At 66.5% G+C, this 25,888-nt stretch overlaps 2 protein-coding genes across 4 annotated transcripts in view; both read right to left on the bottom strand.

Annotated features, from left to right (window-relative positions):
• WIZ (WIZ zinc finger) overlaps positions 1 to 533 on the bottom strand; it is a 52,707-nt gene extending 52,174 nt beyond the window's left edge. The window contains 1 exon segment of the mRNA XM_068997859.1: positions 157 to 533. Coding sequence (XP_068853960.1) covers positions 157 to 533 — 377 coding nt within the window.
• Positions 534 to 2,529: 1,996 nt separating this feature from the next.
• Positions 2,530 to 25,888, bottom strand: RASAL3 (RAS protein activator like 3). 3 transcript variants are annotated; one of them, XM_068997836.1, is made up of 19 exons: positions 25,824 to 25,888; positions 24,288 to 24,702; positions 20,688 to 20,809; positions 20,466 to 20,547; positions 20,129 to 20,211; positions 19,361 to 19,449; positions 18,964 to 19,087; positions 18,376 to 18,474; positions 17,549 to 18,085; positions 16,171 to 16,315; positions 14,653 to 14,797; positions 13,082 to 13,318; positions 11,740 to 11,941; positions 11,519 to 11,622; positions 9,907 to 10,243; positions 8,177 to 8,296; positions 5,848 to 6,017; positions 3,783 to 3,858; positions 2,530 to 2,953 (listed from the first exon to the last, which is right to left on the bottom strand). In XM_068997836.1, exons 1-19 carry the CDS (start codon positions 25,872 to 25,874, stop codon positions 2,804 to 2,806), a joined length of 3,288 nt encoding a protein of 1,095 aa, XP_068853937.1. In that variant the 5' UTR covers positions 25,875 to 25,888; the 3' UTR covers positions 2,530 to 2,803. The 3 variants fall into 3 exon arrangements, with proteins under 3 accessions (XP_068853937.1, XP_068853935.1, XP_068853936.1); XM_068997834.1 differs by lacking the exons at positions 24,288 to 24,702; positions 25,824 to 25,888 and having other exon boundaries at positions 20,688 to 22,281; XM_068997835.1 differs by lacking the exons at positions 18,376 to 18,474; positions 24,288 to 24,702; positions 25,824 to 25,888 and having other exon boundaries at positions 20,688 to 22,281.

Raw genomic sequence — 25,888 nt, 5'->3', positions numbered from 1 at the left:
CCCCGGTGTCCCCCCCCCCCCCCGTCTTTCAGCACCCGGGACGGGGCCGGTACGAGGGGGTCAGGGGGGTGTCAGCGCCTCCTCCCCGCTCCCCCCGAGCCGTTTCACCGATCCCGGGCCTCGCTCGCCCCGCCGGGCCCCCCCCCGGGCACTCACCGGACCGGCCCCCCGGGGCCGCGCCCGCGGGGCTGCTCCCGCTCAGCGGCACCGGCGCCGCCGCCCCGCGCCCGGCTCGGGCCCGCGCCGCCGCCGCCGCGCCGGGGCCATGGTCCCCTGAAGAGCCGCCCCGGGGCCCCGCCCGGTCCCGGTCTCGGTCCCGGTCCCGCCGCCGCCGCCTGCGCCGCTCCGGCCGCTCCCCCGCCCCCCTCCCGCCGGCGGGGCCTGACTACGTCACGCCGCGCGCGACCGGGCCGCCGCCGACATCTTGTGGGGGGGGGCGGCGGCGGCGAACGGGGCCCCGGCGGGGATGAGGGGCCCGGTGAGGAAGCGGGGCCCGGCGGGGAAGCGGGAGGAGCCGCCGCCGCCGCCGCCATGTTGGGGCCGCCCCCCGTCCCCGCGCCCGCCCCGCCGGAGCCGCCGCCGCCGCCCTCCGCCCGCCCGCCCGCCCCGCGCGCGGCGCGCCGCCGTGACGTCGTCGGCGCGGCCGGGCCGCCATCTTGAGAGTGGCGGGGTTGTGTGGCGGGGCCGCGCAGGGACCTTCCAGGAGGGAGGGGGGGAGCGGCGCGGCTGTTGCGTCATCAGAGCGCGACGGCGGCGCCGCGCCGCCATGTTGGGGGTGTGAGGGGAAGGTCGGGGACGGGGGGGAAGGGGCGGCCCGAGGGGACCCCGGGCTCTGCCATCCCCCCAAAAAGGGACCTGAGGGGACCCCGGGCTCTGCCACTGTCCCCAAAAGGCTCCCTGGGGCTCGGAGGGACCGCCAGGGTCTGTCACTGCTGTCCACGAGGGCACCGCGGGGTCTGGCACCGTCCCGTAGCGTCCTGAGGGACCCCGGGCTCTGTCACCCCCCAAAAAAAGGGACCTGAGGGGACCCCGGGCTCTGTCACCCCCCAAAAGGGACCTGAGGGGACCCCCGGCTCTGTCACCCCCCCAAAAAAGGGACCTGAGGGACTCCGGGCTCTGTCACCCCCCCCCAAAAAGGGACCTGAGGGGACCCCGGGCTCTGTCACCCCCCAAAAAAAGGGACCTGAGGGGACCCCGGGCTCTGTCACCCCCAAAAAGGGACCTGAGGGGACCCCGGGCTCTGTCACCCCCCAGAGGGACCTGAGGGGACCCCGGGCTCTGTCACCCCCCCCCAAAAAGGGACCTGAGGGGACCCCGGGCTCTGTCACCCCCCCCCCAAAAAGGGACCTGAGGGGACCCCGGGCTCTGTCACCCCCCCAAAAAGGGACCTGAGGGGACCCCGGGCTCTGCCACCCCCCCAAAAAGCGACCTGAGGGGACCCCGGGCTCTGTCACCCCCCAAAAAAAGGGACCTGAGGGGACCCCGGGTTCTGTCACCCCCCCAAAAAGGGACCTGAGGGGACCCCGGGCTCTGTCACCCCCCCCCCAAAAAGGGACCTGAGGGGACCCCGGGCTCTGTCACCCCCCCAAAAAGGGACCTGAGGGGACCCCGGGCTCTGTCACCCCCCCCCCCAAAAAGGGACCTGAGGGGACCCCGGGCTCTGTCACCCCCCCCCAAAAAGGGACCTGAGGGGACCCCGGGCTCTGTCACCCCCCAAAAAGGGACCTGAGGGGACCCCGGGCTCTGCCACCCCCCCAAAAAGGGACCTGAGGGGACCCCGGGCTCTGTCACCCCCCCCCCAAAAAGGGACCTGAGGGGACCCCGGGCTCTGTCACCCCCCAAAAAAAGGGACCTGAGGGACCCCGGGCTCTGTCACCCCCAAAAAGCGACCTGAGGGGACCCCGGGCTCTGTCACCCCCCAAAAAAAGGGACCTGAGGGACCCCGGGCTCTGTCACCCCCCCAAAAAGGGACCTGAGGGGACCCCGGGCTCTGTCACCCCCCCCCCCAAAAAGGGACCTGAGGGGACCCCGGGCTCTGTCACCCCCCAAAAAAGGGACCTGAGGGGACCCCGGGCTCTGTCACCCCCAAAAAGGGACCTGAGGGGACCCCGGGCTCTGTCACCCCCCTCCAAAAAGGGACCTGAGGGGACCCCGGGCTCTGTCACCCCCCAAAAGGGACCTGAGGGGACCCCGGGCTCTGTCACCCCCAAAAAGGGACCTGAGGGACCCCGGGCTCTGTCACCCCCCCCCCCCCCCAAAAAGGGACCTGAGGGGACCCCGGGCTCTGTCACCCCCCCCCCCCCAGAGGGTCCCTGTGGCTCTGAGGGGACCCCGGCTCGGTCCCTGCTGTCCCCGGGGTGTCCCCCCGGCCCCTCGCTGTCCCTTGGCCGTGTCGCTGCCCCGGGATGTCCCCGGCGTTGGGGACAGAGCCCCGCGCGGTGCCAGGACGCGCCCGCCGCTGGCAGTGCCATCGTTTATTGCCCCCCGAGCCCCCCCCGCAGCCGCTCGGTGCCGGCGACACCTCGGTGACACCTCGGCGACATCTTGGCGACATCTCGGTGACACCTCGGTGACATCTCGGTGACACCTCGGCGACACCTCGGCGACACCTCGATGACACCTCGATGACACCTCGGTGACATCTCGGCGACCGGGGGGGCACCGGGGGGTTGGGGACACCGGGACAGCGTCACCAGGGGGGTACCGGGGGTTTGGGGACACCGGGACAGCGTCACCAGAGGGGCAGGTGACACCTCGGCGACATCTCGGCGACATCTCGGCGACACCTCGGCCACATCGGCTGTCACACGCTGGTGGCCTGCGCGTCGTCGGCGCCGGGCTCGTCCCGGTCCCTCGGGGGGGACACGGGGACACCGCGGGGGTGGCCCCGGGCCCGGGCCAGGGCCCCGCGCAGCTCCGAGAGCTCCCGCTGCAGCCCCGAGAGGCGCCGCTCCTGCGGGCACGGGGACGCGCGGGTCACACCTGGGTCACACCTGGGTCACACCTGGGTCATCTCAGTCACCCCTGGGTCACCCTGGGTCACCCCTTGGGTCACCGGTGTCACCGCTGGGTCATCTCTGTCACCCCTGGGTCACCCCTGGGTCATCTCTGTCACCCGGTGTCACCCCTGGGTCACCCCTGGGTCACCCCTGGGTCACCCCTGGGTCATCTCAGTCACCCCTGGGTCACCCCTGGGTCACCCCTGGGTCACCCCCTGGGTCACCCCTTGGGTCACCGGTGTCACCCCTGGGTCATCTCTGTCACCCCTGGGTCACCCCTGGGTCATCTCTGTCACCCCTGGGTCACAGGTGTCACCCCTTGGGTCACCCCTGGGTCATCTCGGTCACCCCTGGGTCACCCCTGGGTCACCTTGTGTCATCTCTGTCACCCGGTGTCACCCCTGGGTCACCCCTGGGTCACCCTGGGTCACCCCCTGGGTCACCTCTGTGTCACCCTGGGTCACCTTGTGTCATCTCTGTCACCCTGGGTCACCCCTGGGTCACCCTGGGTCACCCCCTGGGTCACCTGGGTCACCCCCGTGTCACCTCTGTGTCACCCCTGTGCCCCCCAGTGTCACCCCAGTGTCACCCCAGTGTCCCCCAGTGTCACCCCAGTGTCACCCCAGTGTCACCCCAGTGTCACCCCTGTGCCCCCCAGTGTCACCCCTCTGTCACCCCTCTGTCACCCCTCTGTCACCCCTGTGCCCCCCAGTGTCACCCCAGTGTCACCCCAGTGTCACCCCAGCGTCCCCCAGTGCCGCCCGGTCCCCATCCCAGTCTCACCAGTTCCCGGCCCTGTTCCTCGCTGGTTTTCAGCCTCTCCAGGTCCTTTTTCCGGCTCCCTTCGGCCGCCGTCAGCCTGGAACGGGGAGGGGTTGGGGATGGGGACCCCAAACTGGGCACCCAAACTGGGACACCCAGACTGGTTTGGTACACTGGGATGGGGACCCCAAACGGGGACACCCAGACTGGTTTGGGACACCCAGACTGGTTTGGGACACCGGGATGGGGACCCCAAACTGGGACACCCAGACTGGTTTGGGGCACTGAGATGGGGACGCCAAACTGGACACCCAAACTGGGACACCCAGACTGGTTTGGGACATCCAAACTGGGACACCCAAACTGGTTTGGGGCACTGGGATGGGGACCCCAAACTGGACACCCAAACTGGGACACCCAGACTGGTTTGGGACATCCAAACTGGGACACCCAAACTGGTTTGGGGCACTGGGATGGGGACCCCAAACTGGACACCCAAACTGGGACACCCAGACTGGTTTGGGACATCCAAACTGGGACACCCAAACTGGTTTGGGGCACTGGGATGGGGACCCCAAACTGGACACCCAAACTGGGACACCCAGACTGGTTTGGGACATCCAAACTGGGACACCCAAACTGGTTTGGGGCACTGGGATGGGGACCCCAAACTGGGACACCTAAACTGGTTTGGGACACCCAGACTGGTTTGGGACACCCAAACTGGGACACCCAGACTGGTTTGGGGCACCGGGATGGGGACCCCAAACTGGACACCCAAACTGGGACACCCAGACTGGTTTGGGGCACTGAGATGGGGACGCCAAACTGGACACCCAAACTGGGACACCCAGACTGGTTTGGGACATCCAAACTGGGACACCCAGACTGGTTTGGGGCACTGGGATGGGGACCCCAAACTGGGACACCTAAACTGGTTTGGGACACCCAGACTGGTTTGGGACACCCAAACTGGGACACCCAAACTGGTTTGGGGCACTGGGATGGGGACGCCAAACTGGACACCCAAACTGGGACACCCAGACTGGTTTGGGACACTGGGATGGGGACCCCAAACTGGACACCCAAACTGGGACACCCAGACTGGGGCACCCACGGTTTTGGGACACCTAAAAATTTGTGATGCCCCTGTTTAGGGACACCCACAGGTTTGGGACCCCCATTTCGGGGTTCTTCCCCCCAATTTCGGGCCTCTCCTCCCCAGTTTCAGGGTTCTCCCCCCAATTTTTGGGCGCTCCCCCCAATTTCGAGCCTCTCCTCCCCGATTTCGGGGTGCTCCCCCCAATTGCGGGGTTCTTCCCCCAATTGCGGGGTTCTTCCCCCAATTTCAGGGTTCTCCCCCCCATTTCAGGGTTCTCCCCCCCAGTTTTGGGGCACTCCCCCCCAATTTCAGGGTTCTCCCCCCCATTTCGGGGTTCTCCCCCCAATTTCGGGCCTTTCCTCCCCAATTTTAGGGTTCTCCCCCCCAATTTCGCGCCCCTCCTCCCCAATTTCAGGGTTCTCCCCCCCATTTCATGGTTCTCCCCCCAATTTTGGGGCACTCCCCCCCAATTTCAGGGTTCTCCCCCCAATTTCGGGCCTTTCCTCCCCAATTTCAGGGTTCTCCCCCCCATTTCGGGGTTCTCCCCCCAATTTCGGGCCTTTCCTCCCCAATTTTAGGGTTCTCCCCCCCAATTTCGCGCCCCTCCTCCCCAATTTCAGGGTTCTCCCCCCCATTTCATGGTTCTCCTCCCCATTTCATGGTTCTCCCCCCAATTTTGGGGCACTCCCCCCCAATTTCAGGGTTCTCCCCCCCATTTTGGGGTTCTCCCCCCCATTTCAGGCCCCTCCTCCCCAATTTCAGCGTTCTCCCCCCAATTTAGGACCTCTCTCTCCCATTTCGGGGTTCTCCCCCCAATTTCAGCGTTCTCCCCCCAATTTCGAGCCTCTCCTCCCCGATTTCGGGGCGCTCCCCCCCAATTTCGGGCCTCTCCTCCCCCATTTCGGGGTTCTCCCCCCCCTTTCATGATTCTCCCCCCCAATTTTTGGGGCGCTTCTCCCCGATTTCGGGGCCCCCCAGCCCCACCTGGCCGCCAGGTTGGCGGCGCGGGCGTTGCTCTCGTCCAGCTGCGCCCGGAGCCGCTCGAGGAGCTCCCGGTGCTGCTCCTCCGCCCGCGCCGCCCGCGCCTCCGCCCGCTCCAGCCGCTCCCGGTGCTCCGCCAGCTCCTCCCGCAGCGCCTCCAGCAGCCGCCCGTGCTGGGGACACCGGGACAGCGTCACCGGGGGGTTGGGGACACCGGGACGGGGACACCGGGGGGGCACCGGGGGTTTGGGGACACCGGGACAGCGTCACCGGGGGGTTGGGGACACCGGGACAGCGTCACCAGGGGGGCACTGGGGTTTGGGGACACCGGGACAGCGTCACCGGGGGGGCACCGGGGGGCTGAGGACACCGGGACAGCGTCACCGGGGGGGCACCGGGGGTTTGGGGACACCGGGGACGAGGTTACCGGGGGGCACCGGGGGTTTGGGGACACCGGGACAGCGTCACCGGGGGGGCACCGGGGGTTTGGGGACACCGGGACAGAGTCACCGGGGGGGTACCGGGAGGTTGGGGACACCGGGACAGCGTCACCGGGAGGGCACCGGGGGTTTGGGGACACCGGGACAGCGTCACCAGAGGGGCACCGGGGGGTTGGGGACACCGGGACAGCGTCACCGGGGGTTTGGGGACACCGGGACAGCGTCACCAGGGGGGCACCGGGGGGTTGGGGACACCGGGACAGCGTCACCAGAGGGGCACCGGGGGGTTGGGGACACCGGGGACGAGGTTACCGGGGGGCACCGGGGGGCTGGGGACACCGGGACAGCGTCACCGGGGGGTTGGGGACACCGGGACAGCATCACCGGGAGGGGCACCGGGGGGTTGGGGACACCGGGACAGCGTCACCAGAGGGGCACCGGGGGGTTGGGGACACCGGGACAGCGTCACCAGGGGGGCACCGGGGGGTTGGGGACACCGGGACAGCGTCACCGGGGGGGTTGGGGACACCGGGACAGCGTCACCAGAGCGGCACCGGGGGGTTGGGGACACCGGGACAGCGTCACCAGGGGGGCACCGGGGGGTTTGGGGACACCGGGACAGCGTCACCGGGGGGGCACCGGGGGTTTGGGGACACCGGGACAGCGTCACCAGGGGGGCACCGGGGGGCTGGGGACACCGGGGACGAGGTTACCGGGGGGCACCGGGGACTGGGGACACCAGGACAGCGTCACCGGGGGGTTTGGGGACACCGGGACAGCGTCACCGGGGGGCACCGGGGGTTGGGGACACCGGGACAGCGTCACCGGGGGGTTGGGGACACCGGGACGGGGACACCGGGGGGGTACCGGGAGGTTGGGGACACCGGGACAGCGTCACGGGGGGTTTGGGGACACCGGGACAGCGTCACTGGGGGGGCACCGGGGGTTGGGGACACCGGGACAGCGTCACCGGGGGGGCACCGGGGGGTTGGGGACACCGGGACAGCGTCACCAGGGGGGCACCGGGGGCTTGGGGACACCGGGACAGCGTCACCAGAGGGGCACCGGGGGCTTGGGGACACCGGGACAGCGTCACCAGAGGGGCACCGGGGGTTGGGGACACCGGGACAGCGTCACCGGGGGCTTGGGGACACCGGGACAGCGTCACCAGAGGGGCACCGGGGGTTGGGGACACCGGGACAGCGTCACCGGGGGGGTACCGGGGGTTGGGGACACCGGGACAGCGTCACCGGGGGGGGATCCCGGGGGTTTGGGGACACCGGGACAGCGTCACCAGAGGGGCACCGGGGGGTTGGGGACACCGGGACAGCGTCACCAGGGGGGTACCGGGGGCTGGGGACACCGGGACAGCGTCACCGGGGGGTTGGGGACACCGGGACAGCGTCACCAGGGGGGTACCGGGGGCTGGGGACACCGGGACAGCGCCACCGGGGGGTTGGGGACACCGGGACAGCATCACCAGAGGGGCACCAGGGGGCTGGGGACACCGGGACAGCGTCACCGGGGGGGTACCGGGGGTTTGGGGACACCGGGACAGCGCCACCGGGGGGTTGGGGACACCGGGACAGCGTCACCAGGGGGGCACCGGGGGGCTGGGGACACCGGGACAGAGTCACCGGGGGGGCACCGGGGGTTTGGGGACAACGGGACAGCGTCACCGGGGGAGCACCGGGGGTTTGGGGACACCGGGACAGCGTCACCGGGAGGTGCCACCCTCCCCCCCCGGTTACCTTCCCGAGCAGCCGCCCGCCCTGGGAACACCGGGGACGGGGGCACCGGGAGGACACCGAGGGGTACCAGGGGACACCGGGAGGAAACCGGGGGAGGGTCCCGGGGACTGTCACCCCCCCCCTCCCCCCTCCCGGGGTTACCTTCTCGAGTGGCCGCAGCGCGTAGAGCTCGCCCGGGGCCACCGGGTCCTCGGCCAGGCGCTGCCAGGGCACGGCGGGTTTGCGCGGCAGCGACGCCGACGAGCGCAGCTTCCCCCGGGGCTGCGACACCGAGACAGCCGGTAATGGCACCGGGCACCCGGTAATGGCACCGGGACACCCGGTAATGGCACCGGAACAGCCGGTAATGGCACCGGGACAGCCGGTAATGGCACTGCGACAGCCGGTAATGGCACCGGGAGACCCGGTAATGGCACCGGGACAGCCGGTAATGGCACCGGGACACTGGGTAATGGCACCGCGACAGCCGGTAATGGCACCGGGACAGCCGGTAATGGCACCGGGACACTGGGTAATGGCACCGCGACAGCCGGTAATGGCACCGGGACAGCCGGTAATGGCACCGGGACAGCCGGTAATGGCACCGCGACAGCCGGTAATGGCACCGGGCACCCGGTAATGGCACCGGGACAGCCGGTAATGGCACCGGCCACCCGGTAATGGCACCGGGACAGCCGGTAATGGCACCGCGACAGCCGGTAATGGCACCGGGCACCCGGTAATGGCACCGGGACAGCCGGTAATGGCACCGGGACACCGGGTAATGGCACCGGGAGACCGGGTAATGGCACCGGGCACCTGGTAATGGCACCGGGACACCCGGTAATGGCACCGGGCATCCGGTAATGGCACCGGGACAGCCGGTAGTGGCACCGGGACAGCCGGTAGTGGCACCGGGCACCCGGTAATGGCACCGGGACAGCCGTAATGGCACCGGGCACCCGGTAACGGCACCGGGACAGCCGGTAATGGCACCGGGAGACCCGGTAATGGCACCGGGACAGCCGGTAATGGCACCGCGACAGCCGGTAATGGCACCGGGACAGCCGATAGTGGCACCGGGCACCCGGTAATGGCACCGGGACAGCCGGTAATGGCACCGGGCACCCGGTAATGGCACTGCGACAGCCAGTAATGGCACCGGGAGACCCGGTAATGGCACCGGGACAGCCGGTAATGGCACCGGGACACTGGGTAATGGCACCGGGACAGCCGGTAATGGTACCGGGACACCAGGTAATGGCACCGGAACACCCCGGTAATGGCACCGGGCAGCCGGTAATGGCACCAGGACAGCCGGTAGTGGCACCGGGACACCGGGTAATGGCACCGGGAGACCCGGTAATGGCACCGGCCATCCAATAATGGTACTGAGACAGCCGGTAATGGCACCGGGTGGCACCGGGCACCCGTCATTGTCCCTGGGGCACTGGTTGTTGTCACCGGGATACCCGTTAATGTCCCGTTAATGGCACCGGGACCCCCGTTATTGTCACCGGACCCCCGTTATTGTCACCAGGACACCCCTCAGTGGCACCGGGCACCGGTTATTGTCACCAGAACCGCCGTTAACGCCACTGGGATGCCGGTTAATGTCACCGGAGCCCCAGTAGTGCCACCGGAACCCAGCCGACGTCACCGGGACACGCGGTAATGTCACCGGGACACCGGTCAGTGCCACCAGACCCCTCGGACCACCGGTGAGTGCCCAGTTAGGGCTGTGGGACCCCCAGTTAATACCACCAGACCCATCGGACCACCAGTCCTCACCCCAGGGTGGCCCCGTGGCACCAGGTAACACCACCGGCCACCCCCAGCAGACCCCTCAGACCCCAACCCCACCCCACGCCGTGGTGGCCACCAGGACTCACCGGGCCATCACCGGGCACAGGTGACCCCGTGCCATCTTCAGGCGGCGCCTCATCCGCGTGTCCGGCGCTGTCCGGCTTGGCCGGACGCCGGGCGGCCTTGCCCTGGGCCGGGACGCTCTGGGTGCGCTGGACGTTGCGGCGCTGCCGGGCCGGCACCGGGGTTGGCACCGGGATCGGGGACGGTTCCGGGGATGGCTCCGGCTCTGTCCCCGTCCCCTTGCCCTCGTCGCGGCCCCGGACGCGCCGGACGCTGGTCAAGGACTGGCTCTTGATGAGGGGGCTGTGCTTGCCCAGGTCCCGCGGGGGGACAAAGCCCGGCTTGGGGGGCTCCGAGGGGCTGCGGGGACAGGGGGGTGTGGGGTGGGCAGGGGCACGGGATGGAGATGGGGCACCCCCAGTGTGGCCGGGACAGGGGGAAGCCCAAATCCTGGTGGGACCAGAGGGACCCCAAATCCTGGTGGGATCAGATCCATCTCCTGACCCTAAATGGGACAAGGGGGACCCCAAATCCTGGGGGGATCAGATCCATCTCCTGTCCCCAAATGGGACCAGAGGGACCCCAAATCCTGGTGGGATCAGATCCATCTCCTGACCCCAAATGCGACCAGAGGGACCCCAAATCCTGGTGGGACCAGAGGGATCCCAAATCCTGGTGGGGTGGGACCCATCTCCTGACCCCAAATGCGACCAGAGGGAACCCAAATCCTGGTGGGATCAGAGGGACCCCAAATCCTGGTGGGGTGGGACCCATCTCCTGTCCCCAAATGCGACCAGAGGAACCCCAAATCCTGGTGGGATCAGAGGGACCCCAAATCCTGGTGGGGTTGGGACCTATCTCCTGTCCCTAAATGGGACCAGAGGAACCCCAAATCCTGGTGGGATCAGATCCATCTCCTGTCCCCAAATGGGACCAGAGGAACCCCAAATCCTGGTGGGATCAGAGGGACCCCAAATCCTGGTGGGGTTGGGACCTATCTCCTGTCCCTAAATGGGACCAGAGGATCCCCAAATCCTGGTGGGACCAGAGGGACCCCAAATCCTGGTGGGGTGGGACCTATCTCCTGTCCCTTAATGGGACCAGAGGAACCCCAAATCCTGGTGGGATCAGATCCATCTCCTGACCCTAAATGGGACCAGAGAGATCCCAAATCCTGGTGGGACCAGAGGGACCCCAAATCCTGGTGGGGTTGGGACCTATCTCCTGTCCCTAAATGGGACCAGAGGAACCCCAAATCCTGGTGGGATCAGATCCATCTCCTGACCCTAAATGGGACCAGAGAGATCCCAAATCCTGGTGGGACCAGAGGGACCCCAAATCCTGGTGGGGTTGGGACCTATCTCCTGTCCCTAAATGGGACCAGAGGATCCCCAAATCCTGGTGGGACCAGAGGGACCCCAAATCCTGGTGGGGTGGGACCCATCTCCTGTCCCCAAATGGGACCAGAGGATCCCCAAATCCTGGTGGGATCAGATCCATCTCCTGACCCCAAATGGGACAAGGGGGACCCCAAACCCAACCAAAACCAGAACCCTGAGCCCTCCAGGATCCCAAACTCACCCTGGGGCCACCCCACCCCAGGTGTCCCCGTTGTCCCCAGGCGTCCCCCGGTACCTTCTCCTGGCGGTGGAGCTGAGGCGGACGGACACGGGGACAGGTGTCCCCTCCCTGATGGCCCTGAGGATGGTGGGCAGCGGCTCCAGCTCCTCCTGCGTGGCCTACGAGGACACCACGGGGACGTTGTGGGGACAACGGGGTGGAGAAGTTGTCCCCCATGGACACCGGTGGACAAGGAGGTGGCCAGCCCAGCACCGGGGACAGAGGGGTGGTGGCACCTGGTCCAGGCTGGCGAAGATGTCACAGAGCAGCAGGTGGAGCGTGGCGAGCTCCAGGGCCAGGTCCACGTAGCCATCGTAGGTGGCCATGTGGGCGCTGGCCTCGGGGGTGGCCACGGCCCCCAGGAACTCGGTCATGGTGGCCAAGTTCTGCTCCAGGAACTCGTTCATGAAGGTCATGTAGGGCTCCTTCTCGCCAAAGCTGGGGACAGGGGTCACCGACACGGTCAGGGGTCATTGTCGTGGTCAGGGGGTCACCACCATAGTCACGTGGTCCGCTGCCACAGTCAGGGGTCATCGCCGTGGTCAAGGGGTCATCATCATGGTCACAGGTCACCACTACCGTCATGGGTCACCACCATGGTTATGGGTCACCACCATGGTCATGGGTCACCACCGCAGGGATGGGTCACCACCGCAGGGATGGGTCACCACCATGGTTATGGGTCACCACCATGGTAAGGGGTCAGGGACATGGCCATGGGTCATCATCATGGTCTGGGGTCACTGAGAGGGTCTGGGGCCACCACCGTGGGGATGGGTCACCACCATGGTCAGGGTTCATCTTCATGGTCAAGGGGTCACCACCATGGTCAGGGGTCACCACCATGGTCAAGGGTCACCACCATGGTCATGGGTCACCACTGCAGGGATGGGTCACCACCATGGTCAGGGTTCATCTTCATGGTCAAGGGTCACCACCATGGTCAGGGGTCACCAGCCTTGGTCAGGGGCCAGGCCACTCTCAGGAGCATGGACAAGGGCCACCACCATGGTCATTTGTCACTGAGATGGTAATGGATCATCATCCCAGTCACATGGGCCACCAGCATGGTCAGGGGCCATCAGCATGGTCATGGTCACAGGCCACCTTCAGGAGCATGGACCATCCAACCCAACCGCCCCACGGTGTGTTGGGGACAACCCAAGTGCCCCATGGGACCTTGGGGACAACCCAAACTTGGGGACAATCCAAGTGCCCCATGGGACCTTGGGGACAACCCAAACCTGGGGACAATCCAAGTGCCCCATGGGACCTTGGGGACAACCCAAACTTGGGGACAACCCAGACTTGGGGACAACCCAGTCATGGGGACAACCCAAGTGCCCCATGGGACCTTGGGGACAACCCAACTGCCCTGTGGGACCTTGGGGACAACCCAGACTTGGGGACAACCCAAACCTGGGGACAACCCAAACTTGGGGACAACCCAACTGCCCTGGGGGACCTTGGGGACAACCCAAACTTGGGGACAACCCAACTGTCCCACGACTCTCTCCGGAGCACGGACGGGACGTCCCCGCTGCCCCACGTCCCCACCGCGTCCCCGCCGCCACGTACGTGGTGAAGTTGGCCAAGTTCTGGATGACCTTGGCCACCAGCGTGAGGGTGCGGGCGGTGGCCTCGCTGGGGTACTCCTGGACGAGGCCGAAGAGGCTCGGGGACATGATGGCCGGACACAGGAACCTCAGGAAGAGCGAGGCCGACACCAGGCGCTGCCCGATGGCCACCTTGCCCCGCGCCGCGCACTCGTCCCGCCACGCTGCGAACACCTCGCCCAGCTCCGCCGGGAAGGACCTGGCCAGGGACACCGTGGTGGGGACCGGGGACCCGCCCGTGCCACCGCGGGGTGATGGGGGGGTGTGGTGGCACCATGCCTGGAGTTGGCATCGAGTGGTTTCTGTGCCCGTCTCCGTGTCCAGCCCAGGGTGGTGCCCAGCCCCGTCCCTGTCCCCAAACTTGTCCCCAGGTCCACCCTGGTGTCCATCCCCAGGTCCACCCTGGTGTCCATCCCCATCCCTGTCCCCAAATTTGTCCCCAGGTCCTTCCTGGTGTCCATCCCCAGGTCCTTCCTGGTGTCCATCTCCATCCCTGTCCCCCATCCCTGTCCCCAGGTCCATCCTTGTGTCCATCCCCAGGTCCTTCCTGGTGTCCATCCCCATCCCTGTCCCCAAACTTGTCCCCGGGTCCACCCTGGTGTCCATCTCCATCCCTGTCCCCAAATTTGTCCCCAGGTCCATCCTGGTGTCCATCCCCAGGTCCATCCTGGTGCCCAGCCCCATCCCTGTCCCCAAATTTGTCCCCAGGTCCTTCCTTGTGTCCATCCCCAGGTCCTTCCTGGTGTCCATCTCCATCCCTGTCCCCAAATTTGTCCCCGGGTCCACCCTGGTGTCCATCTCCATCCCTGTCCCCAAATTTGTCCCCAGGTCCATCCTGGTGTCCATCCCCAGGTCCATCCTGGTGTCCATCTCCATCCCTGTCCCCCATCCCTGTCCCCAGGTCCATCCTTGTGTCCATCCCCAGGTCCACCCTGGTGTCCATCCCCATCCCTGTCCCCAAATTTGTCCCCAGGTCCATCCTGGTGTCCATCCCCAGGTCCATCCTGGTGCCCAGCCCCATCCCTGTCCCCAAATTTGTCCCCAGGTCCTTCCTTGTGTCCATCCCCAGGTCCTTCCTGGTGTCCATCTCCATCCCTGTCCCCAAATTTGTCCCCACGTCCTTCCTGGTGTCCATCCCCAGGTCCTTCCTGGTGTCCATCCCCATCCCTGTCCCCAAACTTGTCCCCAGGTCCACCCTGGTGTCCATCTCCATCCCTGTCCCCAAACTTGTCCCCGGGTCCACCCTGGTGTCCATCCCCAGGTCCTTCCTGGTGCCCATCTCCATCCCTGTCCCCCATCCCTGTCCCCAAACTTGTCCCCAGGTCCTTCCTGGTGCCCACCCCTACATCCACCCCAGGATTGTGACAGTCCCCAACCCCACCCCTGGTGCCCATCCCGGTGCCAGCGCCCGTCCTGCCCATTCCTATTCCTGTCCCCCATCCCACCACCATGTCCAGGCTTCTCCCAAGCTCTCCTGGTGCCACCCCGGTGCCACCCCGGTGCCACCCCGGTGTCCTGGCGGCTGTCCCTCACTCGGAGCCGTCGGTGATGCGCTGCAGGGTCTCCTCGCAGACCTGCCGCAGGTGCTGCCGGTGCTCGGACAGCTCCAGCCCCGAGCATTTGCTGGGGTCCACCTCGAAGCTCTCCTCGGAGCTGCAGAGCCGGGCCACCACCTCCCCTGGGGACAAGGGACAGCCCGTGAGGGGACAGAGAGGTCACCAGGACAGGGATGGCCAGGACGAGCCCACACCACGTCCCCATGGATGGTCAGGGTGTCCCACAGCCCGTGAGGGCACGGAGTGGTCACCACCACGTCCCCATGGATGGTCAGGGGTGTCCCACAGCCACTGGGTGGTCACCACCACGTCCCCATGGATGGTCAGGGGTGTCCCACAGCCACTGAGTGGTCACCACCACGTCCCCATGGATGGTCAGGGACGTCCCACAGCCACTGGGTGGTCACCACCACGTCCCCGTGGATGGTCAGGGGCGTCCCACAGCTCGTGGGGGCACGGAGTGGTCACCACCACGTCCCCATGGATGGTCAGGGACATCCCACAGCCACTGAATGGTCACCACCACGTCCCCATGGATGGTCAGGGGTGTCCCACAGCCCGTGAGGGCACTGAGTGGTCACCACCACGTTCCCGTGGATGGTCAGGGGTGTCCCACAGCCCGTGAGGGCACGGAGTGGTCACCACCACGTCCCCGTGGATGGTCAGGGGTGTCCCACAGCCACTGAGTGGTCACCACCACGTCCCCATGGATGGTCAGGGGTGTCCCACAGCCACTGAGTGGTCACCACCACGTCCCCGTGGATGGTCAGGGGTGTCCCACAGCCACTGAGTGGTCACCACCACGTCCCCATGGATGGTCAGGGGTGTCCCACAGCCCGTGAGGGCACTGAGTGGTCACCACCACGTTCCCGTGGATGGTCAGGGGTGTCCCACAGCCCGTGAGGGCACGGAGTGGTCACCACCACGTCCCCATGGATGGTCAGGGGTGTCCCACAGCCCGTGAGGGCACGGAGTGGTCACCACCACGTCCCCATGGATGGTCAGGGGTGTCCCACAGCCACTGGGTGGTCACCACCACGTCCTCATGGATGGTCAGGGGTGTCCCACAGCCCCTGAGTGGTCACCACCACGTCCCCATGGATGGTCAGGGGTGTCCCACAGCCCGTGAGGGCACGGAGTGGTCACCACCACGTCCCCATGGATGGTCAGGGACGTCCCACAGCCACTGAGTGGTCACCACCACGTCCCCATGGATGGTCAGGGGTGTCCCACAGCCCGTGAGGGCACGGAGTGGTCACCACCACGTCCCCATGGATGGTCAGGGTGTCCCACAGCCACTGGGTGGTCACCACCACGTCCCCATGGATGGTCAGGGGTGTCCCACAACTCCTGAGGGCACTGGGTGGTCACCACCACGTCCCCACGGATGGTCAGGGGTGTCCCACAGCCCCCAGAGCCCGGTCCCACCCCAGTGCCACCCAGGGTGTCCTGCACCCTATCACGCCCCGGGATGTCCCCCACGTCCCCCCCGTACCCAGCGTGTCCTGCAGGTACTTGGCCCCCACCAGCTTCATGTACTCATCGATGGCCTTGGTGGCCAAGGTGTTCTCGCGGAAGATCAGCGCCTCGTGGTCATCGAAGCGGTCAAGCTCGGCCACGCCCAGGTCGATCAGGAACGACTGCGGGGACACGCGGGGAAGGGTTTGGTGGCACCCGTGACCCAAAATGATCGACTCGGCCCATGCTGGACCTCCTGGAACCCCCCCGAGTTGTGGTTTTTGTGTCTACAGTCCCGTCCCAACTCATCCAACCCAACCCAACCCAACCCAACCCAACCCAACCCAACCCAACTCATCCAACCCATCCCATCCCATCCCATCCCATCCCATCCCAACCCAACCCAACCCAACCCACCTCATCCAACCCAACCCAACTCATCCAACCCATCTCATCCCATCCCATCCCATCCCATCCCATCCCATCCCATCCCATCCCAACCCAACCCAACCCAACCCAACTCATCCAACCCAACCCAACCCAACCCAACCCACCTCATCCAACCCAACCCAACTCATCCAACCCAACCCAACTCATCCAACCCATCTCATCCCATCCCATCCCATCCCATCCCATCCCATCCCATCCCAACCCAACCCAACCCACCTCATCCAACCCAACCCAACTCATCCAACCCAACCCAACTCATCCAACCCATCTCATCCCATCCCATCCCATCCCATCCCAACCCAACCCAACCCAACCCATCCAACCCAATCCAACCCAACTCATCCCAACTCATCCCATCCCATCCCAACCCAGCCCAATTCAACTCATCCAATCCAACCCAACCCAATCCAATCCAACCCAACCCAACCCATCCAACCCAACTCATCCATCCCATCCCATCTCATCCCAACCCAACGCAACCCAACCCAGCCCAACCCAACCCAACCCAACCCATCCCAACCCAACCCAACCCAACCCAACCCAACCCAACCCAACCCAACCCAACCCATCCAACCCAACTCATCCATCCCATCCCATCTCATCCCAACCCAATGCAACCCAATCCAACCCAACTCATCCAACCCAACCCAACTCATCCAACCCATCCAATCCAATCCAACCCAACTCATTCATCCCAACTCATCCCATCCCAATCCAGCCCAATCTCAACCCAACCCAACCCAACTCATCCAACTCAACTCAACTCATCCATCCCAACTCAACCCAATCCATCCAACCCAACCCAACCCAACTCATCCATCCCATCTCATCCCAACCCAACCCATCCAACCCAACCCAACTCATCCAACCCAACCCAACTCATCCAACCCAACTCAACCCAACCCATCCACCCGTCCCACCCCATCCCACCAACCCCACCCCCCGTACCCAACCCCCAGACCCACCTTGGCCTTGCCAGTGCTCTGCAGGACGCGCACCAAGGCTCCGGCCAGCTCCTCCTTGTGCCGCGCGGCGATGGCCGGCTCCAGGTGGCCGCAGAGCTCCCGGTAGTGGAAGGTGATGAACTCGGCCAGCTCCTTGTAGCGCACGATGGGCAGCACCCGCACCTCGCGGTAGCGCCCGCGCAGCCGCACCGCCGGCGCCCGCTCGCCGCCGCCGCCACCACTCAGGGAGTACCAGCGCTCCAGGGGCTGCCGGGCCGCCGCCAGCTCGGCCAGCGGGATGGTGACGGCGGCCACCGGCGTCCCCGGTTGGTCATCGCGGCACAGGGCGACGGTGAGGGCGCGTGCCGGGGGCAGCGCGGCCAACTGGAAGAGCTCCCCCCAGAAGAGTTGGCCGTCGGCGCCGGCCGCCTTGGCCGTGGTGCGGGCGAAGATGGCACCGTCCAGCTGGAGGTGGCAGCGGAGGCGGCGGCGCGGGGGGAGGTCCCGACCTTCGTAGACCCAAAGGGTCAGCGCCAGCTCCAGGCGCTCGCAGTTGTCCTGGAGGGGCAGGGGACAAGGGGACAAAGGGGGGTGTGGGTGGGGGTCAAGGGGTCAAGGGGACAAAGGGGACAAAGGGGACAAGGGGGGATTTGAGGTGGGGACAGAGAATTCTGAGAGGAGAGGTGGGAATGGGGACAGGAGGGGACATGGAGGGTGACAAGAAGGGGCCGGGCAGTTCGTGCCTCAGTTTCCCCATCCACGCCGAGGACAGGAGGGCAGTGGGTGCCCGCAGTGAGGGTCCCAGGGTGGTGGGATGTCCCCGAGGTGTCCCCAGGGTGTCCCCAAACCTTGTTGGGCTGGGCTGTCCGGCGCAGCTCCTCGATCCAGCGGTCGCGCTCGGCCAGGGAGGCGCAGCCGAAGGAGCGGCTGCCCTCGGCCGTGATCACCTGCGGGGACATCGAGAGGACACCGAGGGTGACACTGAGGGGACACTGAGAGTGACACTGAGGGGACACCGAGGGGACACTGAGGGGACACTGAGGGGACACCAAGGGGACACTGAGGGGACACCGAGGGGACACCGAGGGTGACACTGAGGGTGACACTGAGGGGACATCGAGGGGACACCGAGGGGACACTGAGGGGACACCAAGGGGACACTGAGGGGACACCGAGGGTGACGGGGACACCAGGGGCAGGGGGCACAGGGGACTCTGGGTGTCCCTTTTTGGGGTCTGGGTGCTCCAGGGTGCCCTGAGTGCCCTTTAGGGTGCTCTGGGTGCCCTTTCTTTGGGGTCTGGGTGCCCCTTTTTGGGGTCTGGGTTCTCCGGGTGCCCGTTTTTGGGGTCTGGGTGCCCTTTTTTGGGGTCTGGGATGCTCCAGGATGTCCGGGGTGCCCCCCATCCCTCCGGCACCCCGAGCCCCCCACCCCGTACCTGGAAGCAGAACCTCTCCCCCACGACGCTGCCGTGCACGGGCCGGACGATGACGTTGTCCCCGGTGAGGTCCAGCTCGGCCGGTGGCACCAGAGACTCGCGGGAAGCGCTGCGGCTGGGGACCCTGAGGGGACAGCAGTGTCACCGGGACCCCAAAAAGGGACCCTGAGGGGACAGCAGTGTCACCGGGACCCCAAATGGGGACCCTGAGGGGACAGCAGTGTCACTGGGACCCCAAATGGGGACCCTGAGGGGACAGCAGTGTCACTGGGACCCCAAATGGAGACAGCAGTGTCACCGGGACCCCAAAAAGGGGACCCTCAGGGGACAGCAGTGTCACCGGGACCCCAAATGGAGACAGCAGTGTCACCGGGACCCCACCCACGCTGTCCCCTACCTGTCACCCTCCGGGACCGCCGCCACCGCGTCGCTTTTGGTGCCACCGCGACTTTTCCTGTCCCGGAGGAGCCTCTTCCAGAGCAGCCCCTGAAGGGAGAGGGGACAGGGATGGGGACGGGGACAGGGACAGGGGTGGGGTCAGGGATGGGGACAGGGATGGGGACAGGGACAGGGACAGGGACAGGGATGGGGTCAGAAAGAGGGTCAGGGAGAGGGATGGGGACAGGGACGGGGATGGGGACAGGGATGGGGACAGGGATGGGGACAGGGACGGGGACGGGGACAGGGATGGGGTCAGGGATGGGGACAGGGATGGGGTCAGGGATGGGGACAGGGATGGGGACAGGAACAGGGTCAGGGACAGGGACAGGGACCGGGATGGGGACAGGGACGGGGGACGGGGACAGGAATGGGGACAGGGATGGGGACAGGGATGGGGATAGGGACAGGGACAGGGATGGGGTCAGAAAGAGGGTCAGGGAGAGGGATGGGGACAGGAATGGGGTCAGGGACAGGGACAGGGACAGGGACAGGGACAGGGACAGGAATGGGGACAGGGACGGGGATGGGGACAGGGACAAGGAATGGGGACAGGAACAGGGACAGGGACGGGGACAGGGACGGGGTCAGGGACAGGGACAGGGACGGGGATGGGGTCAGGAATGGGGTCAGGGACAGGATCAGGGACAGGGATGGGGACAGGGACAGGGACAGGAACGGGGTCAGGGACAGGAATGGGGTCAGGGACAGGGGACGGTGCTCCCACCTTGACGTTGCTGAACTGGGAGCTGGGGGGGGTCTCATTTTCGGGGTTCCTCGCGACCCCCCGGGGGTTCCTCTCGTCCGGGTCTGGGGGGGGAGGCGGGGGACCAGTCAGCACCCCCAGTATCCCCCAGTAGCTCCCAGTAACCCCCCAGCACCTCCCAGTACCCCCCAGTGTCCCCCAGTACCCCCCAGTGTCCCCCCTGTACCCACAGTGTCCCCCAGTGCCACCCCAGTACCTCCCACTACCCCCCAGTGTCCCCCCCAGTGTCCCCCAGTGCCTCCCAGTGCCTCCCAGTAGCCCCAGTGTGGGACCGGGCACAGGACAGGGGTGCCCTCACCGGGGTCCCTCCTGCCCGCCGGGTACAGGTTGGTGGCCTCGGACGTGGCACTGGTGGCACGGGTCCTGCTCCACCACGAGCCCTGGGGGACACGGCAGGGTCAGGAGGTGCCACCCTGGCACCCAGGGGACGTCAGAGGGTCAGGAGGTGCCACCCTGGCACCGAGGGGACATCACAAGGTCAGGAGGTGCCACCCTGGCACCCCCGAGTGTCCCCACTCACCTCCTCGTCCCTGCCCAGTGGCACCAGGTGTCCGTCCACCAGCGAGAACTGGGACACGTCCCACACGGTGGCATCGGGGGGCACCGGGGCCACCGGCAGTGGGGACGTCCCCGCGGGGGTCACTGAGGGGACAGAACAGGGTGTGGGTGCCCAGCGTGTCCCTGCCACCCACGGGTGGTGTGGCACTGACAGCAGGGGACGTGTGGCCTGGCAGTGCCACCAGGGGTGCCAGGGTGGGGGACAGGTGACCATGGAGGGGACACCAGGGGTGTGGCAGTGCCAGGGGACACCTGGAGGTGCCACCAGGGGTGCCAGGATGGGGGACAGGTGACCATGGAGGGGACACCAGGGGTGCCAGGGGGAGGGACAGGTGACCATGGAGGGGACACCAGGGGTGTGGCAGTGCCAGGGGACACCTGGAGGTGCCACCAGCAGTGCCAGGATGAGGGACAGGTGACCATGGAGGGGACACCAGGGGTGTGGCAGTGCCAGGGGACACCTGGAGGTGCCACCAGGGGTGCCAGGGTGAGGGACAGGTGACCATGGAGGTGCCACCCGGGGTGCCAGGATGAGGGACAGGTGACCATGGAGGGGACACCAGGGGTGTGGCAGTGCCAGGGGACACCTGGAGGTGCCACCAGGGGTGCCAGGGTGAGGGACAGGTGACCATGGAGGTGCCACCAGGGGTGCCAGGATGAGGGACAGGTGACCATGGAGGGGACACCAGGGGTGTGGCAGTGCCAGGGGACACCTGGAGGTGCCACCAGCAGTGCCAGGATGAGGGACAGGTGACCATGGAGGTGCCACCAGGGGTGTGGTGACACCAGGGGACACCTGGAGGTGCCACCAGCAGTGCCAGGATGAGGGACAGGTGACCATGGAGGTGCCACCAGGGGTGTGGCAGTGCCAGGGGACACCTGGAGGTGCCACCAGGGGTGCCAGGGGGAGGGACAGGTGACCATGGAGGGGACACCAGGGGTGTGGCAGTGCCAGGGGACACCTGGAGGTGCCACCGGGGTGCCAGGATGAGGGACAGGTGACCATGGAGGGGACACCAGGGGTGTGGTGACACCAGGGGACACCTGGAGGTGCCACCAGGGGTGCCAGGATGGGGGACAGGCGACCATGGAGGGGACACCAGGGGTGCCAGGGGGAGGGACAGGTGACCATGGAGGGGACACCAGGGGTGTGGCAGTGCCAGGGGACACCTGGAGGTGCCACCAGCAGTGCCAGGATGAGGGACAGGTGACCATGGAGGGGACACCAGGGGTGTGGCAGTGCCAGGGGACACCTGGAGGTGCCACCAGGGGTGCCAGGATGGGGGACAGGTGACCATGGAGGTGCCACCAGGGGTGTGGTGACACCAGGGGACACCTGGAGGTGCCAGCAGAGGTACCAGGATGAGGGACAGGTGACCATGGAGGTGCCACCAGGGGTGTGGCAGTGCCAGGGGACACGTGGGCAGGGGGTGGCAATGCCGGGGGGCGTGGCAGAGTGACAACGACAGCCCCGGGTGGCTCCGTGGGTGGCTCCGTGCCCGCCCCGTGGGTGGCCCCGGCCGTGCCGAGCCGGTTTGGCCGGGTCCCGGTGCCGGTGCCGCGGGGCCTGGCCCGGTGCCACCACTGTGGGTGCCAGCGCGGGGACGGGGACACGCGGGGACGGGGACAGGCGGCCCTTGGGGACAGAGGGGACCGGGCAGCTCGGGGGGGGCTGTGCCAGGCCAGCCTCACCCACCCCACAGCCAGCACCCCCCCGGCAGCACCGCAAACCCATCCAAAACCATCGCTGTCACCCCAAAAGTCATCGCGGCATTACACATCACCCCCCAAAAACATCATCATCACCCCAAATTCATCACCCCGTAACCCATCACCCCCAAAAACATCATCATCACCCCAAAAGTCATCACCCCATAACCCATCACCCCCAAAAACATCATCATCACCCCAAAAGTCATCACGGCATTACACATCACCCCCCAAAAACATCATCATCACCCCAAAAGTCATCACCCCACACCCATCATCATCATCATCACCCCGAAAGTCATCACTCGTCACCCATCCCCCCCAAAACCATCACTGTCACCCCAAAAGTCATCACCCCACACCCATCATCATTATCATCACCCCAAATTCATCACCCCACACCCATCACCCCCAAAAACATCATTACCCCAAATTCATCACCCCGAATCCATCATCATCATCATCACCCCAAAAGTCATCACCCCGAACCCATCACCCCCAAAAACATCATCATCACCCCAAATTCATCACCCCATAACCCATCACCCCAAAAATCACCACCCTTCATCACCCCATAACCCATCACCCCACAACTTACCACCCCCAAATTCACTACCCCATAACCCAGCCCCAAAATCACCACCCTTTAACCCATCACCCCATAACCCATCACTCCAAGTTCATCACCCCATAACCCACCACCCCCCACCCATTATCACCCCATAACCCATCACCCCAAAAATCACCGCCCTTTAACCCATCACCCCATAACCCTTCACCCCACCACCCCCCACCCCCATCACCCCATAACCCATCACCCCACCACCCCCCACCCATTATCACCCCATAACCCCCCACCCCCACCACCCCACACCCATTATCACCCCATCACCCCCCACCCCACCACCCCATAACCCATCACCCCACCACCCCCCACCCATTATCACCCCATAACCCCCCACCCCCATCACCCCATAACCCTTCACCCCACCACCCCCCACCCATTATCACCCCATAACCCCCCACCCCCACCACCCCCCACCCATTATCACCCCATAACCCCCCACCCCCATCACCCCATAACCCTTCACCCCACCACCCCCCACCCATTATCACCCCATAACCCATCACCCCATCACCCCACCACCCCCCACCCCCATCACCCCATAACCCATCACCCCAAAAATCACCACCCTTTAACCCATCACCCCATAACCCATCACCCCATAACCCATCACCCCATCACCCCACCACCCCCCACCCATTATCACCCCATCACCCCCCACCCCCCACCCATTATCACCCCATAACCCCCCACCCCCATCACCCCATAACCCATCACCCCAAAAATCACCACCCTTTAACCCATCACCCCATAACCCCACCACCCCTCACCCCCATCACCCCATAACCCATCACCCCCCCACCCCCCACCCATTATCACCCCATAACCCATCACCCCAAAAATCACCGCCCTTTAACCCATTACCCCATAACCCTTCACCCCATAACCCATCACCCCATCACCCCATAACCCATCACCCCATAACCCCCCACCCATTATCACCCCATAACCCATCACCCCATCACCCCATAACCCATCACCCCATAACCCCCCACCCATTATCACCCCATAACCCATCACCCCAAAAATCACCACCCTTTAACCCATCACCCCATAACCCATCACCCCATAACCCATCACCCCATCACCCCACCACCCCCCACCCATTATCACCCCATCACCCCACCACCCCCCACCCATTATCACCCCATCACCCCACCACCCCACCACCCCATAACCCATCCCCACCCCACAACCTCCCCCCCTCACCCTTCTCCCACCCCTCACCTGCCCCATCGTGCCCCCCCAGCTCCGCGCCGCTGTCCCCGCGTCCCCTCCTCCTGCCCGGGGCGCGCAGGTACCGCTGCAGCGGCGGCCGCGTCCCCTCCGCTCCCCGCGGCTCCTTGGGCGCCTTGGAGGGGGCGGAAAACGCCCTCTGGAACAGGGATCGCCTCGCGCTGCCCTTGGGGCCACCCCTGTCGCCAGCCCGGTCGCCAGCCCGGTCGCCAGCCCGGTCGCCGTCGCTGCCGGGGTGGCTGTAGGAGCGTTTCCAGCCCTGCAGCCGCGCCCAGCGCCGGCTCCCCGGGGACCCCCCGCCCCTCTCGGGGTCCCCGCCGGGTGGGGCGGCGGTGGCCGTGCGCCACTTGTAGGTCTTCAGTAGGGCCGGGGGGTCAGGGGTGGCCGGGGGGGCTTCGATTTCCATCTGTGAGGGGGGGGGTGGAGAGGGGAGTTTGGGGGGTTCATGGGGTGGGTTTGGGGGTGGTGGGATTGGGGGGAATGAGTTTGGGGGGTGGGTTTGGGGGTGGTGGGATGGGGGGAATGAGTTTGGGGGTTCATGGGGTGGGTTCGGGGGCGGTGGGATTGGGGGGAATGAGTTTGGGGGTGGGTTTGGGGGGTGGTGGGATGGGGGAATGAATTTGGGGGGTCCATGGGGTGGATTTGGGGGTGGTGGGATGGGGGGAATGAGTTTGGGGGGTCCATGGGGTGGATTTGGGGGTGGTGGGATGGGGGGAATAAATTTGGGGGCTGGATTTGGGGGTGGTGGGATGGGCACCCCTACCCTGGCATCCCCACCTCGAGGGGCCCCAATTTGAGGGGTCCCACCTCCCACAGGTGCCGCTGCCCACCCAGAGCTCCCCAATTTGAGGGGTCCCACATCCCTGGGATGCCGCTGCCCACCCAGAGCTCCCCAATTTGAGGGGTCCCACATCCCTGGGGGATGCCCCTGCCCACCCCGGGAGTCCCCAATTTTTGGGGTTTTCCTGCCTGCCAAGGGTGTGCCCAATTTGCGGGGTCCCACGCCAGCCCCTCGCAGCCCCCACGGCCGCCGGGGACAGGGTGCCAGGGGGACAAGGGGACAGGGGGACAAGGGGACAGGGTGACAGGTGCCCCGCCACCCCCGTGCCCCGGGCGCAGGCGGGACCGGAGGCGTTTCCGTCGCGCCCCGACCGCGCTTCCCTTCCCCCTCCCCTCACCCCTCACCCCCATCCCGTCCCGGGGACCCCCCCTGAGCCCCCCTGGGTCACCCGCGGGTGCCGCTCAGCGCGGGGGGCTCGGTGGCACCGCGGGACCCCCTCTCTGGGACATCCCCGAGGTGCCACCCGCGCTTTTGTCGCCCGTTTGTCACCAGCGCCCCAAAGCCGGGGGTGGCCCACATCCTCCGGGGGGAAGGGGTGACAACATTTTTGGGGTCCCCCCCGGCCGCTTCCTCCCCCACCCCGCATCCCCGGCGCTGTCCCGGCCGCGGCATCCCCCGAGGGGACCTTGGGGAATTTTGGGGACCGTCCCCGCGTGTCCCCCCCCCCCCCCCTCCTCCCGCGGTACCTCCGCTGCTGCGCCCGCGCTCGGCCCCGGTTCCTGTCGCGGCTTCCCCATGTGACCGGGCAGGA

This window comes from Aphelocoma coerulescens, chromosome 30 (assembly GCF_041296385.1).
Source record: "Aphelocoma coerulescens isolate FSJ_1873_10779 chromosome 30, UR_Acoe_1.0, whole genome shotgun sequence".
NCBI classification, from domain to species: Eukaryota; Metazoa; Chordata; class Aves; order Passeriformes; family Corvidae; genus Aphelocoma; species Aphelocoma coerulescens.
The sequence above is the reverse complement of the archived record's forward strand: the minus strand, read 5'-3'. Positions and strand labels throughout refer to the sequence as shown.

Bases quoted from the DNA above. Each gene is read 5' to 3' on its own strand.
- RASAL3 (XM_068997834.1), bottom strand. From the start codon at position 22,106: ATGGTCACCTGTCCCTCATCCTGGTACCTCTGCTGGCACCTCCAGGTG. The intron at 20,212-20,465 runs GTGAGGGCACCC...CTCCCCCCCCAG, and splicing joins GGCGGGCAGGAGGGACCCCG to ACCCGGACGAGAGGAACCCC. The intron at 14,798-16,170 runs GTACGGGGGGGA...CCTTGTCCCCAG, and splicing joins GTACCTGCAGGACACGCTGG to GGGAGGTGGTGGCCCGGCTC.